Source organism: Astyanax mexicanus, chromosome 6 (genome assembly GCF_023375975.1).
Source record: "Astyanax mexicanus isolate ESR-SI-001 chromosome 6, AstMex3_surface, whole genome shotgun sequence".
NCBI lineage: Eukaryota > Metazoa > Chordata > Actinopteri > Characiformes > Acestrorhamphidae > Astyanax > Astyanax mexicanus.
In genome coordinates, this window is record NC_064413.1 from 2785494 (window position 1) to 2801716 (window position 16223).

Sequence of the window (16223 nt, forward strand, 5' to 3'; positions counted from 1 at the left end):
TTTTAAGAGTTCAGAAATCAATATTTGGTGGAGTAACCCTGGTTTTTAATCACAGTTTTCATGCATTTTTATGCATCTTGGCATCATGTTCTCCTCCACCAGTCTAACACACTGCTTTTGGATAACCTTATGCTGCTTTACTCCTGGTGTAAAAATTCAAGCAGTTCAGTTTGGTTTGATGGTTTGTGATCATCCATCTTCCTCTTGATTATATTCCAGAGGTTTTCAATTTGGTCAAATCAAAGAAACTCACAATTTCTAAGTAAGAACACAGCAGACACATGTAGCCTAATATGAAGATGATCCGTGCTCAGAGACTCAAGAGAACTCGAGTTTTCCAAATTTCTCAACTAAGCTTCTTTAATATATTTACATTCTACTAAAATACATTTATTTCCAATGGGCATATATGCAGCTGAAACACTAGGGATCCAAATGCATCCCAAATTTATCAACATTAACATTGTAATAGAACATTATAGTCATTATGGCTATGACTATGGCTAAAAATGTGTTTTAAGGAGGGGGGTAGTGCACTATAGAACTCTGTGGGTGTGGCCTAAACTTTTGTTTTGTTTTAATAATGGCCATATTTTTTACCCTTAAATTACTTTTACTTTTATACATTAAGTACTTTTAAAACCATTTTTTAAACACTTTTACTTAAAGAGTAAAAAGCTTGAGTTGATACTTCAACTTCTACAGGAGTATTTTAAACTCTAGTATATTTACGTCTACCTACAGAGTAATGAATGGAAATACTTTTTTTACGCTACTTATTTGTTTTTGTTGCATTAGGTAGCTTTTTTAGTAAAAAAAAAAAATTACAAAACAGTTTGCTTTAATTAAGTATATATATTTTATTAAAATAATTAGCTTTTACTAGAAGAAGCTGCTTTATCTTACCCACCCTTTAATTTAGCTAACGCTAGATCACTCATTCACATGTAGGGAGAGGCCGCAGCCGGTCAGCGCGCATGCGCAGGGTCCGGGCGGTGCCTGAGTATATAAATCTCCCTTCAAACATTCGCACTTTTTTCCTGCAGGACAGAAATCTCTGCTCTACCAGTTCCTCCCCGTCGTCTAAACCGGTAAGTCTCTGCTGTAGTCCCTGGATAAAGTTGCTTATTGTTATTTTTACGGCTGCAGTGTGGCTTTGCATGAGTCTGGAAAGGAGTGGGAAAGTTTTAAAAAGTAGTTTTAGGACATTTTCCAGCTGAATTATTCACAGGTGGTCGTTTTAAAGCTTTGGCACGATCTGTTCTAACGTTTCTAGGCGATTTAACGCTCGTATCTTTGACTCATGCGCATTTTCACGTGCTTTTTGAAAGAGAAAAAACGTGCGCGTAATAAGTTATCCAGTTTTGCGCATGACGCGCGCGCGGCTGCGTAAAGGTGCGTAAGATTATTTGAAGGGTGGTACTGATTTACGGGTTTAATACGGGATTTTCTTCTTTTAACCCTGATGCTAACGCATTCCTGGACACTTACTCACTCACTGTGGGCTGAGTCCTAAATGCGCTTGGAAATCCGGTGTTCTGTCGAATTGTGCTACCTTGCCAAAACCTGCCACCACGGTGAATATATTTAGAGTAAAGTTGCCCAAATAAAAAATTCAGGTAGGAGATTTCAAAAGGCTAAAAGCATCATAGCAAAAAAATCATCCAGATTAACTATTGGCAGAATATCACTTAAAATACTTGATGACTTAAGAGGCAAATTGTGTGATAAAATATAATTTTTAAAATTATTTTAAAGCTCAATTTACACTTTTGTAACACTTAAGAAGATAATAACAGTCGGCTACAAGTGTGTCATTTGCGAGAGAGAGAGAGTGTAAAAGAGAGAAAGAGAGAGCGTCTGTGAAAGACTTTTAACGTCCATTAATAAAATCAATAGAGAAAGTATACATGGACTGTAATAAATCACATCAGGATATAAATATGTAAGAGGGAGAGGGGAGGGGGAGCAGCGTCTGAGAAAGAGAGAGAGAGAGAGAGAGAGCATATATGAGAGAAGAAGAGAGAGAGAGACTGAGCGAGAGCATATGAGAAAAAAAGAGAGAGACTGAGAGAGAGAGCATATGACAGGGAAAGAAAGATAGAGAGAGAAAGAGCATATGGCAGAAAGAGAGAGAGACAGACAGAGAGAGCATATGAGAGAAAAAGAGAGCGAGAGACTGAGAGAGAGAGACCATATGGGACCATATGACAGAGAAAGAGAGACAGACAGAGAGAGACAGACAGAGAGAGCATATGAGAGAAAAAAGCGAGAGAGTCTGAGAGAGAGACGGAGAGAGAGAATGGTGGCCAATCAGTGGGCCCTAATCATTGCATGGGCCCAGGGTAGCCTAAGGTCAGTGCATGCGCAGTGCCTTTAGGAAGCACGTATCGGTAGGTAGCATAATTGGACAGAACACCAGTCGTAAAATATATATATATATATATATATATATATATATATATATATATATATTTCGGCTCCAGATCGTTTTTACAGTCAGTGGATGAAGAACAAGAAGAAGTACAAAGTGGATCAGACGGGACTAATAACACACATATCCAATGGTAAGTGGTGTGTGGTGTATAGTCTGAAGGAAGCCTAGTGGATGATTGTATTGTAGGTTTATATCAGATATAGCTAATAACCACATGCTGAAAAGGGGTGTGGCCCTGTGGCCCACGCAGAGCCCTAGGTAACAAGCCTGGCAACCACAAACTACACGTGTAGAGAAGCTAATTAGGCCTGTTGTACTGACTTTTGCTTACCTTAAAGGTATTTGTTAACAGCATCAGAGGCTGGTATAACCACAGTTTGGCTAAACTGAACTATTTGAAACTTCTTTTTAAGCTTTTATTCCACCTTAAATGTTGCAGCATGCTGGGGCTGGAGACACACCTGCCAGACGGTAACTGCTGCAGCATTTAAGGTGGAACAGGAAATGTACTCTTTAAACTATGGAAACATTTCTCCCAAATTCCACATTAAAGTTTTGTGATTTAGAGCATTTCATAATCAAAACAAGTTAATAATCATGATGTTTTAAAAGTTCAGAAATCAATATTTGGTGGAATAATCCTGGTTTTAATCACAGGTTTCATGCATCTTGGCATCGTGTTCTCCTCCACCAGTCTTACACACTGCTTTTGGATAACTTTATGCTGCTTTACTCCTGGTGCAAAAAATTCAAGCAGTTCAGTTTGGTGGTTTGATGGCTTGTGATCATCCATCTTCCTCTTGATTATATTCCAGAGGTTTTAAATTTGGTAAAATCAAAGAAACTCATCATTTTTAGGTGATTTCTTTTTTTTTTTCAGAGCTGTATAACAGTGAACAGTATTTTAGCCAGTCGTGCACTACCAGGCCAATACCAGTGTGGACTGAAAAAAGTATATATATTTTCCATTCCATTATATGATTATAATTGCTTTAATGTAATTTAATAGTCTTAAAATGACAATAGTATAATTTATCACAATCGTTTTTACAAAAAATAAAAAAATTGTGACAGACCTAACATTACATAAAAGGAAGATTTTAGTGGCTTCTCTGCTTTAACACACCGATAACTCATAAAGGGCTTGTTAATGTGCTGGTTAGCTGAATTTGCTGTGTTGGGAGAAGGGAAAGCAATAAAAGTGCAGGGCAGGGGTGGCAGCTCCAGCCCTTAAACTACACAATGATCATAACTAGGGGTGGGCGATATGGCTCTAAAATAATATCACAATATTTCAGGGTATTTTTGCGATAACGATATACTTGCTGATATAGGAAAACAGAAAAATGATTAATTAATTTCAGGAGTATAGTATAATAGAATAACAGTATAATCATAACGTGGCAAAATAAATATTATAGCATAAAATAATATAATGCAGCAAACAATATTGCAGAATATTTAGTGCATGCATATAAACTGCAAACTAAAACAATTATACAATAAATACACTTAAAGCTTCACAGTAAATAATAGACTACATTTAAGATAGAACATCTTTATTATCACGATATGGATTTTTAATATCATGATATTTTTTTTATTTAATATCACGATATATTTTATATGATATAATATTGCCCACCCCTAATAATAACTATCATAATGAATTAAGCACATGTAAACTTAAATGTCTAAAAAATGATCTAATATCTAGTGTATTTTATGCATTTTGTGTTTCCCTCCAGTGAGCCACCATGCCGACTGACCTGGAGAGATCTATGGAATCCCTGATCACGGTTTTCCACCGTTACGCCGATAAAGAAGGCAACAGCAACACACTGAGCCGCAGGGAACTCAGACAGCTCATCGAGTCCGAGCTCCCCACCTTCCTTAAGGTACAGTATAGGGGGGTAATGTAGGCACTGGTCCAAGCACATGTTACCAAATTAAAAACCTCTGGAATATAATCAAGAGGAGTAAAGCAGCATAAAGTTATCCAAAAGCAGTGTGTAAGACTGGTGGAGGAGAACATGATGCTAAGATGCATGAAACAAAACTGTGATTAAAAACCACCAGGGTTATTCCACCAAATATTGAAATACATCTGAACTCTTAAAACTTTATTAATATTAACTGTTTTTTTTTTTTTTTTTGCATTATTTGAGGTCTAAAAACTTTTTTTTTGCATCTTTTTTGTTATTTCAGACATTTCTAATTTTCTGCAAATAAATGCTCTAAATGAAGACATGTTTATTTGGAATTTGGGAAAATTTGGGAGAAATGTTGTCTGCAGTTTATAGAATAAATCAACAATTAAAAGCATGGCTTTTAATTAGCTTTTTAATTTTTCTTCTTTATATATATTTAACATTTTTATTTGATTTTTTTTATTCTTATGTTTATTTGATTCTATATTTCTAATATATTTATTATGTTTTTATTAATGTCTATATTTATTTCATTGTATTTTATTACTATTTTATTACTTTTCAATAGCTTTTATTTGTTTTATGTTACTTAATGTTTAACATTTTCCGTTTTATTTATTTCATAGTGAAGCACTTTTTACGCATAAAAGGTGCTATATAAATAATATAAATACAGTTTAATATATTTATATTATTATTATTATTATTATTATTATTATAAAGTATTATAAATTATTATTATTATTATTATTACTCTTCAGGCTCTCTCATTTCAATACATACTTTCTTTCTCTCTCTTTCTCTCTTTGACAGTCATTCTCAGACTGTCTCTCTCTCTCTCTGCATGCATCTACCTCTCTTTCTCTATTGTGTAGTATATCTGTATCTATTTTTCTCATTCTGTCTCTCTCTCTCTCTGTCTCTCTGCAGTCTCAGAAAGACCCCGCCACAGTGGATAAGATCATGAAGGATCTGGACGCTAATGGAGACGGAGAGGTCAGCTTTGAGGAGTTTGTGTCTCTGGTGGTCGGCCTGTCCATCGCCTGTGAACAGTGCTACCAGCTGCACAAGAAAGGAAAGAAGTGAAAGAAATGCACGGAGGAAACAAGAGAAAGAGGAGAGGAGGAAAGATGTTGAATTTTCTACTAAATCATTTTATAAATGAGTTTTAATAAACATGACTGCGAACAACAAGCCTGCGTTTACGTGTGATTTTGTGTTCCTATACAGGAAGAACATTAAATAAAAGTTAAATAAACGTTAAATAAACGTTTATTTAACACTGCCTAAAAGGCGTCAGTTAATGTTGACATTTTGACACTGAATCAATATTTCTTTAAAGGTTTTGAATGATTGGTTTACAAACTAGGTACACATATTTAATTTAAGCAAAATTTAACACAAACCATGCATATTGGCTCGATGGAAGGATAAGAAGGATGGACGTAATTGCAGTTAATATAAATGTAATAAAATGAAACAAGCAAAACAGAAAACAAACAATAAAAACACTAATAAAAACAATAAAAATATACAACACTGGGATAACAAATGAAAAAAGAAAAGAACAAAGACTAGTCAAAACTAGGGAAACAATAATAATGGGATCAACAAAACAAAACCACAAACACAGCATAATAGCACACACAGGAAACATTGAATCGAAGGGGCTTAAATACACAAGGAGGGTGAGGAACACCTGGGGCCAGTAATGAGGGGGCGGGGTTACAAACAAGACACAAGGTGACAACACTAATGGCTAGGGCGGAGACAGGACAATAACAAAACAAGGCCATGTGCTTGAAAGAGCACGTGGCTGGGAACACAAGACAGAAACACAGAGGGCAGAAGCACATGGAACCCAAAGAGGAAAAAGACAAGACATATAAACAATATAAGCCCTAACATTAACATGCACGGATGATGTCAAAGTGTCTGAGATCAATGGTGTTTTAATGCTTTAGCGATGATAAAATGAACAATGGTTCAACTTGCTTTAGCAGTTGTCATCTTTGGGTGGGCATTTGATTTAAGTGATTTATAGCTTTTCCAGCGACTCGGTTCCGATACATCAGCTCACAGACGCAGCCTTGTGCTGATCCACATCACCCTAGGAGTGATGAGGAAAAAGAGCACCATCTACTATATCATCTACTGTACCCACCCAGAGAGAGCAGAGCCAATTGTGCTTTTTCAGGGCTCTGGCAGCTGATGGCAAGATGCATGACCAGGATTCGAACCAGTGATCTCCCTATTGTAGTGGCAGCAGAGGCCTGGTTAGCGCTAGTTGCTTCCCAGTGTTACTGATCAGCATTTTCCACCATGTGCTTCACCCCAAATGAGGCTTCTCACACTCATAATTAAAGATAAAATTAGATACTCCACTGTGTATCATGAGCAAAATATATACAACAACCCTACATTGAAATCTATGGCAAAATCAGGTTGTGAAACCATCTGAGGTTACCAAATAAAGCTCCTGGCACTCAGGTTTCATTCCAAACCTTCTTTTTTTTACAGCAACATCTGTTTCCTATTCACTGAAAGCGCAGTGCCAGGCTGAGAGCATTGTTTGGCTGGGAGATTTATAATATGACTAGATCAGAAATTTGAACCTCCTGGTGTTCTGGAAACAGAAATGTGGAGGAGTTTTTTTTTTAATTATTATTATTATTTTATTATGTAGAGATATCTCCTAGTTTGGTCAAAACAATGTTCAGGCCTAAAGCCCTTTAAACCTGGAACATGTGCCTGGTTTGACCATCCATCCTTCAATACGCATATAAATATTTTTTCTGCCTGGCATTAACGTGATGGAATGAACTACCTGTACTGTGTGTCCGAACAGGAGAATCTCTGGAAATCCGGCTATTTTCATGCCTTGTTCCCCCACCATTAAAATAGCATCAGAGTTTAGGAATAAATCTACATGGTCTGATGGTTTGGCGTGGTGGTCTGGATGGAAGTGAGGTGTGTTCAGGTACATTTCTGGTGTGTTTTTCTATATATTTTGGTTGCGTAAAACACAGGAGCGCCACTGATTGATTAAAACCCTGACAACAGTCAATCATCAGAGTCCATTCCTATAGGTGCGCCATGCATGCTGCGCAATCCCAGAATGCAAACTTAGCTTTTACCTCAACAATAAACACAAGCACAAAGCACCGCGCTGTTAAGATACAAACTCCCCAAAGTCAGAGCTCCCCTGCCTTTTAAAGGAAATTATAACTGACACACTGATTGGTTTATTTTTACGTTACCCCCAAAATTAACCACACCCATGAATAATTTATAAAGAGAATTAGCACATGCCTGTTGTGTGTTTCAAGCTGCACAATGCAGCTGTAAATGTTTGTAGACACACCCTCTATAGAATGCATTCAGCTATTTAAAGTAACATCGATCTGCAAATGCACACACACACACAACTTGTCTAGTCTCTGTTAAAAAAGTATTGCCAATATTATATGTACAGTCTACAGATATTTGTGGTCCTTCGCCCAGCATTACTCATTTGATATTATGAAAAACTGAAAGAATTCTGCATGGAGGAGTAGGAACTAGTGCAAAACTAGACACCCTTTTATTTTAGAAACAAATAACTTGCTGGGGGATTTCAGAATTTCTTGTTTGTTTCGTTTCCCTTTTCTGTCTGAAATAAAAGGCTGTCCTATAAATTATGAAAGTGGCATACCTCTCATTAAATATCTCGCCTCTAAGGGTTAAGGGGGTAATTGTGTATTATTTTCAGTGAACCACACCTTTTCTAATTTAAATATAGCATATATATTTATGTTAATTGTGATATTGATTTGTGGTAAAATTGCCCAGTATTACTCATGTGCTATAATGAAAATTTTAAGCTTAAATCTTACAGCTGAAAGAATTCTGCATGGAAGAGTAGGATATCTGTTAGACATTATTACATGGTAGCCCAAATCTGACTATAAATCTGTCTGACGTTTGTAAGTTAATAACTTAAATTTACTTTTTGCAGTTACTATAGAAAGAATCAGACTGTGAGCCTAGATGGAGTCTAGTAAGTCTAGTACATGTATGATGTTTGTATTTGGTTTGTGTCTCTGTTATCTATATTGGGATTGTAAAATGTGGAAAATAATGAAAGGAAGTAAAGCTTCTGATGAGTGGATGTGTTCACACTCTCTCTCTCCCTGTTTCTGTGACACAATACTGGGTTTTTCCACTCGCAAGGCCTCCAGCCCCTCCTAGCAGTGGGCGAGGACAGGAGGCGTGTCTGTACAAACAGAGGGGTTGCTAAGGAACTTTTTTAGGGCGTGACTCTGTGAGGTAATGCGAAAATGCTTGTTCTCTTTTTCAGTCCAAGAAAACGTTTCTGTGGGCATTCTTACACCTTTAACTCAGGGCTTCAGAATTATTGCATTATTACATTTTATGGCACTTTTTGGAGTCAACGTATATAATATATATATATATATATATATATATATATATATATATATATATATATATATATATATATTTTTTTTTTTTTTTTTTTTTTTTTTTTTGCTCTATGTGTCTGTGGGAAACATATGAGAGCAAACAGAACAGAACAGAACAGGACCTGACCTCAAATCACCTTTCTTTTTTTGCATGTTGTTGCATGAAAAAAAGATGTGAATTTTTAAACTGTGCACTAAATGTCCACTAGATAGCAGCATCCGAGCACCACACAGAGCTCATATCTAATGAAAGAGCTCTTTGTCAGATTAAATTTACTCATTAATGGGCTTAAGAGCACAAACATGATGTTGTGCATGCTTTAAACATGCAAAAATATCCTGTAGATTTAAAACGTTCAGCTCAGGTCCATTTTTTGCAGGTTTTAGATGGTTTACGTTGGATTTTTATGGTTGTGTTAGTTGCATGTGCATTTAATTTTAAAGTGTGGTCTTCATGGTTGACCAGCTTATTAATGCTGGTCATGCTGGACAATCAGATCATGGTTATGCTGTTTGCTTAGCTTGGTCAGATTGTTTAAATGATTGTAGAATAAAATAATCACCTATTTATCTCTACAGATATTTGTTTCATGTTAAATGTTTCATGGCTTTCATGGCTGAATTGGAGCAGCCTGGTGGCCAATCTTCATTAATTGCACATTGCACCAGTAAGAGCAGAGTGTGAAGGTTCAATTAGCAGGGTAAGAGCACAGTTCTGCTCTAAATATTGCAATGCACACAACATTATGGGTGACATACCAGAGTTCAAAAGAGGACAAATTGTTGGTGCACGTCTTGCTGGCGCATCTGTAACCAAGACAGCAAGTCTTTGTGATGCATCAAGAGCCACGGTATCCAGGGTAATGTCAGCATACCACCAAGAAGAACCAACCACATCCAACAGGATTAACTGTGGACGCTGTAAGAGGAAGCTGTCTGAAAGGGATGTTTGGGTGCTAACCCGGATTGAATACAAAAAACATAAAACCACGGCAGAATTCAATGTGTATCTCAACTCTCCTGTTTCCACCAGAACTGTCCGTCAGGACTATAAATTATTGTGCTCTAAAACCAGGTTTCAGTTTCATTGTCCAACCCCTGTATATCGCCCAGCATTACTCATTTGGTGTTATGAACAACTGAAAGAATTCTGCATGGAGGAGTAGGAACTTAGGAACTTGTTAGCCATTGTTACATGGTATTGTAAAACTAGTACAAATTATGAAATGATGATTGATTTGTGTCTAGTTATATAACTTTAATCTCTCAATCAAGACATATGAGTCAACACCCTTTTATTTCAGAAACAAAATAACTTGCTGGTACATTCAGGTATTTATTAAGTTTTGTATATAGGGTTTCCTATATAATATGAACAGTCAACAATGGATCATATTAAAAAAGGCATACCTTTGTCATTTAATATCTTGCCCTTAAGGGTTAAGGGTAGTTGTGTAATTGTGTATTTTATTTTATTTTTCAGTAAACAGAGTGAACAGAACTGTAAGCTCCTCCTCAGCTATAGCTCCTAATGCCATGAAGTCACTGATTGACATAGACACCCTAACATCTCTCTGATCAACTCGTATTTCTGAGGATTTTCTTTTACTAGCTACTGCAGACAATGGAGGCTGAGAAACGTTACAAGTTTCATGTGCAGCATCATATAAAACTCAGAGAGACCTACAGTATTTTATAAAGAACCATAAAAAATGGATTTTAGCAGAATTAAACCTTTAATTATTTGATGCATTTTCAAAAGCAGGCAGATTAATTACCATGCATGGGAAAAACCAGCAGCAGAAAACAGTGTAGACCAGTTGTGCAGGATAGTGTGGGAAAGCGCCACCCAGTTATGCAGCGCTGGAATTTTCTGTTTGGTCGTTGGAATGGAAAATCTCCATGAATGTTGACCCAACCAGTATATATACCTTTAAGAAAATATCTTATTTTAAGAGTTAAGGGTTGACATCTTGAATTACATGCTTTGTTACACACTGTAGGCCTGGGGGCTGGTATGTTTGGGTGTGTTTCAGACAACACATTGTCTGGGCATGAATCACAGCTGTAGTATAAAAACAGCAGAACTCAAGACGTTTCTGTTATCTGAGATCACTGAACACCCTGCGGTTCATCAGGTGAGAGACTGTGTGGATATTAAGCAATATTTAATATTTTGGGTGTAGAATATTGCATTGGTGTGCATAATATTGGTCTAGAGACAACAGTCACATCTGCACTGTGCTGGAGTTACAGTGGGTGCTGGTGGGCTTGTGGGTATTGTAGTTCTTTCCAAAGTTAGTTTGTAGTTTGTTTTTAGAGGTGGTGATAAAGTAGAAATTTCAATTAGATATATATTTTACTATATAAGTAAGCTGTGCAGAACCCTCAGGCTTGGTTATACAAAGTGTACTGAATTTTTTTATTTATCATTTTTTATTTTTTATATCATGATGCAATTCTTTAACTCCATTTGAAGTGTCTAGAATCCTCCAGAAATTTGTTTGTTGTTAGTTTTGTTTCCAGTGCATGCTCTTCCATAGATCAGGACTGTATATTACACATAGATATAGACATCAAGGAGCTCCCAGCATGCTTAGCAGCCACCCTTTTCTGTTTGTTTAGGTATTTAAAATGTTATGTTGGTTCTGGGTTGGGGGAATTTGCATATTTGTGTGGGTTTAGTTTTGTTTTATTGTGACATTTCAACTGGCAGAGCATTATGCAACCACTTGGTGTTGGGTTGAATAGTGAATAAGCGATCTATACTAGTCCTGTACTTTTTATGCACTAATTCTCTTAATTAATCATGTGTGTGTTTTGGACATAACGTTAAAAATTAACCAATCAGTGTGCCAGTTTTTATTCCCTTTAAGAGCCGGGTGAGCTCTGACTTTGGCACGTTCGTATCTAAACAGCGCAGCGATTGGCAGAGCATTATGATTATGAAACCTCTTGGTGTTGGGTTGAATGGTGAATAAAGGACCTATAATGTCCTGTTCTAAAAGGATAATGTCCTCTCTTATTGGTCAGGACTTTAGGAGCCGGAGCTGGACAAATAAAAGCTTTTTCCAATCAGTGAAAGTCAACATTAAACAATTTTTATCTAATTTTGGAGCATTTCTATTTATCATTCATTCATTCATTCATTTATTCATTCATTCATTTATCCTAAAATTTTGATGCAAATATATACAGAACCACAACTGCCAGACTCAGTTTGTTGAATTGTTCTGATAGTTAAGATAGTAAAGTTAATGTGTGCATATTTTTGTAGATATCCAATATTACATATTGTCGCTGTCCCATGAAAAACAAGTATCTCCATTTTTTGTCGATTTTTAGTTTACTACATAATTTAAACACACAAACTGTCCCTAGCACTGTGTCAAATTTCTCTCAATAGAAATGCTTAAAAATGACCTGAAATTAGCTTATTTTACATTGACTTCCATTGAAAGTTTAGAACGTTTTTTCTCTCTTCTGTAAAGTTGCTGTTTTGGAGATACTTGTTTTTCATTGGACAGCAACGATATAAAAAAAAGATGGGTTTACTACAATGACTTACTTTCTCTCTCTCTCTCTCTCTCTCTCTCAGTCTCAGCCATGTCTAAGCTCGAGGCAGCCATTGACGCTATAGTGAAGGTGTTTGAGGAGTATGCTGGAACAGATGACAACAAGAAAAGTCTCAGCAATGCAGAACTCAAAGAGCTGATAAACAAAGAACTGAGCAATCCTGATTTTCAGGTAAGAAGAAGAGGAGGGCAGCAGGGTAGAAAGTATCTGTTCATTTCATTTAATCATGTAAACAAATGCGAGATAATACATACAACCCCATTTCCAATGATTTGCAAATCCTTTTCAACCCATGTTCAATTTAATACACAACAAAAACAAGATATTTAGGGACCTTTTTTAGTGATCTATAGCGCATAGGTCAATTGCAGATTGTGCAGGTATTGTGAGGGCACAAATAATACGCCTTGCACGACACAAAACTTGCAAAAGGCATGTACTAATTCTCTTAATTAATCATGGGTGTGTTTTGGGCATAACATGAAACAAACCAATCAGTGTGCCAGTTGTCATTTCCTTTAAGAACCGGGTGAGCTCTGACTTTGGCGCATTCGTATCTTAACAGCGCAGCGCTTTTGTGCTTTGTCTCAGCAGAGACAGATACTGACCTGTGTGTTCATGCTGTGAAGATACACCGGCAGCTCATTTAAGAGAACAGCAATATTAGTTTATTCTTTATCCTGCTTATTGTTGAATTAAAAGCTGGATTTGCATGCTCTGCAGCATGTCCATGTGTTTTAGATTAATGAGCGCACATGCTATACGTGCTGCATAGCTAAGATAGAATTGGGCCGCTGACTGTTGACTGTTGTCAGGGTTTTATATAGCCAGTGGCGCACCTGTATTTCCCGCCGCCAAAACAGAAACACGCCAGATATTTACCTGAACACACCTCACTTCCAGACCACCACGCCCATTGCCTTAAATATACTGTTGACAGGGTGTAAATGTCAAATAGCATCGTGACACGCCTCGCGCAGGGTGTACAATAGGGGTCCTTAATGTTAAAATAAATAAACTTTATTGGCATTTTCAAACATTCACTTATTGTAAATTTGATGCCTGCAACTCGTTCCAAAGACAATAGTACAGGGGAAACAAAAGACTGGAAAGTTCAGAAATATAAAAAAGTCTTGTTTAATTGGAAACAAGTAAGTGTCTAACTTTTTAGTCACATAGGTTTCTTTGACCTGTTCCTAAGTGGACAAATGTTTTATATAATGTTTAAAAAATGGGACTTTGGCCTGGCCTCATTACTCCACTCTCAGTGATGCTACAGTACAGTGCAAATGTTTTTACAAAAATGTTTTGTTTCCCATCCAAAAACCTTGTTTCTCCAAATATAAGCTTTTTTTCATCAATGAAACTCAACATTAATTGTTTGTTTCTCTAAATTTTGCCACAAATACAGAACCACAACTTCCGGGTTCAAATTCTCAACCCTGTTTACACATGTACGCACATAAAAGAAATAATTACATGAATCATAGGCTGTTTTAGGACATGATCTTGTAAAGCTGTCAAACTGCCTTTTAGAGCAAGCCAATCACATTTGAGATGTTTGTGGTTCTTCTACCCGCCCACACCCTACAGTAAACAGTCCTGAATCACCAGAGGATGGCTGTTATGGCAACACTAAAGGGGATTCCCTTTATGATTCATGCCCCTGCCGCACTGCTCACTACAGAACTCACTATAAAAGAGTGAGTTACTTACTCACTAAGTACCAAAACATTGCCATACCAAACCAGATGTGTGTTATGTTGGGGAAATCTATAACTGTCTAAAGTTATTTTATCATACATTTAAATAGGAAACAGTCTTTCAGTGTTAATTTTGTTCCGGCTGCTTTAAAAATGCATAATAACCTTCATGGTATTCCCCAAGGATCAATCTTATGTCCAGTTGTTTTTCGTGAACATTGAATATGTTAAACTGTCACAGATCATGCACTCAGTGTCCATACTTATGCAGAATTATGCAATGTACCTACTGTATATGAGTGGAGCACCAGAGGTTGAAAGTAGGGTATGTACAATTTTACCAAATTGAAAACCTTTGGAATATAATCAAGAGAAAACAAGCCATCAAACCACCAAACTGAACTTGAATTTTTGCACCAGGAGTAAAGCAGCACAAAGTTATTCAAAAGCAGTGTGTAAGACTGGTGGAGGAGGAGAACATGATGCCAAGATGCATGAAAAAAACTGTGATTAAAAACCAACCAGGGTTATTCCACCAAATATTGATTTCTGAACTCTTAAAACGTTATGAAGATGAACTTGTTTTCTTTGAGTTATTTTTGATATTTCAGCCATTTCTCATTTTCTGTAAATAAATGCTCTAAATGAGAATATTTTTATGTGGAATTTGGGAGAAATGTTGTCTGTAGTTTATAGAATAAAACAACAATGTTCATTTTACTTTTGGCAGTGTGTCAAATCCTGCTGGAAAATGAAATCCTGTTATGTTTCAAGGGTAGGGGTCTCTGGTACAATAGTGCAACTTTGACCTAGGATTAAGTTTGTCTGCATATCAGATAGTTGGGACTTCTGTTAGACTATTGGTAAAAAGCTCTATATGACTTTTGACTCTATGAGTCCTTGGTTTAGGATAATTTCTAAACTTAATTGTAATATTGTCTTCTACTTTCTTCTATATTGTCACTTTCTCTATAAAGTGAAAGTGGATAATCAGTAAATGTTTCTTGTCCTTTTCGTACGCTTGTAAATTTGTATAAACGTAATTTTTTGGTGTGTAAATTAATGGTGGCAAATAAGAAAAAGGATCCCTACCTGCCTATTCTGCTTCTTCCCCTGCCTCTGAATATTCACCCTGCACTAAAGAATGCACTTTATCACAATCTGAATAATTTATGTTTAAATAGTGTAATACAATATCTTACCTTATCAGAAACACTTTCTCTCTCTCTCTCTCTCTTCATCTCTCTCTCTCTCAGAGTAAGATTGACAAAGAGGACATTGACGAAGCTCTGGAAAATATCGACAAGAACCACGATGGCCAGGTCAACTTCAAGGAGTTCAGTCAGTGCGTGGCTCTTCTCGCCAAGGGCTGCTTCAAGAAGAAGTACGGCAAGGACAAGGGCAAAGACAAGGACAAGGGCAAAGACAAGGGTCATCGCTAAGTCGAACAATAAAGCCCTTCATTCATGCTCTCTCTCTCTATATATATACATGCATACATACATTCCCCTCCTTGAATTATCCATCATTGAAATATACAGCTAATAAAGCATGAGTAATACAATATAAATGAAACAATAAAGTTGATAAAGTGAGTGCTGTTTTCTGTGTGTTCTCTGTCTCTGGCTAGACTCCAATCAAGTCCCAGCCAATCACAGCTGCTGCAAAGAGTCAGCAAATATGTGGTCATCCTGTAAAACAGAGATATTTAAACTATTGTCCATTTCAGAAAATTAGAAAATACAAAAATTCTAAAATATATGTAGAATATTCGTCAATCAAATAAAAGTGGAAGTGGAATGCGCCTTGGGTTATTTATTTTATTTTGTGTTATTTATCTCTTTTTTTTTATTTTTTTTATAAAGTTGCATTATGTAGGATACTGTGTTGTGTCCTCTGTTAAAAACAGCCTCTAAGAGGAGAATTTTAAGGAGGATGGGTAAGAAAAAAGGAGGTGCTTTTTGGGTTTTGTGTTTCTGGACGCAGCCTATGTAATTAGGCACTTTGCACAAGTTTTAGAATTAGTCCAATTTAAGCAATTAATCTAACTGATTACATGCTCTATGCTTAATCAAAATGAATCAACATTAATTGCATTCATCATGTATATATA

General features: G+C 36.4%; 2 protein-coding genes across 4 annotated transcripts; both read left to right on the plus strand.

The window, feature by feature from the left end:
- The first annotated feature begins 990 nt into the window (after positions 1-990).
- s100a10b (S100 calcium binding protein A10b) lies at positions 991-5562 on the plus strand. 2 transcript variants are annotated; one of them, XM_022674220.2, is made up of 3 exons: positions 991-1091; positions 4186-4335; positions 5299-5562. In XM_022674220.2, the coding sequence occupies exons 2-3, from the start codon at positions 4195-4197 to the stop codon at positions 5452-5454; spliced, it is 297 nt and encodes a 98-aa protein (XP_022529941.1). In that variant the 5' UTR covers positions 991-1091; positions 4186-4194; the 3' UTR covers positions 5455-5562. The 2 variants fall into 2 exon arrangements, with proteins under 2 accessions (XP_022529941.1, XP_022529942.1); XM_022674221.2 differs by lacking the exon at positions 991-1091 and adding an exon at positions 2543-2567.
- Positions 1011-15669, plus strand: s100w (S100 calcium binding protein W). 2 transcript variants are annotated; one of them, XM_007255930.3, is made up of 3 exons: positions 1011-1091; positions 12430-12578; positions 15367-15669. In XM_007255930.3, the coding sequence occupies exons 2-3, from the start codon at positions 12438-12440 to the stop codon at positions 15550-15552; spliced, it is 327 nt and encodes a 108-aa protein (XP_007255992.3). In that variant the 5' UTR covers positions 1011-1091; positions 12430-12437; the 3' UTR covers positions 15553-15669. The 2 variants fall into 2 exon arrangements, with proteins under 2 accessions (XP_007255992.3, XP_007255993.3); XM_007255931.4 differs by lacking the exon at positions 1011-1091 and adding an exon at positions 10864-10969.
- The last annotated feature ends 554 nt before the right edge of the window (positions 15670-16223 follow it).

Excerpts from the sequence above, each read along its gene's own strand:
- s100a10b (XM_022674220.2), top strand. The coding sequence starts at position 4,195 with ATGCCGACTGACCTGGAGAGATCTATGGAATCCCTGATCACGGTTTTC. Across the intron at positions 4,336-5,298 it reads AGCTCCCCACCTTCCTTAAG|TCTCAGAAAGACCCCGCCAC; the intron begins GTACAGTATAGG and ends GTCTCTCTGCAG.
- s100w (XM_007255930.3), top strand. The coding sequence starts at position 12,438 with ATGTCTAAGCTCGAGGCAGCCATTGACGCTATAGTGAAGGTGTTTGAG. Across the intron at positions 12,579-15,366 it reads TGAGCAATCCTGATTTTCAG|AGTAAGATTGACAAAGAGGA; the intron begins GTAAGAAGAAGA and ends TCTCTCTCTCAG.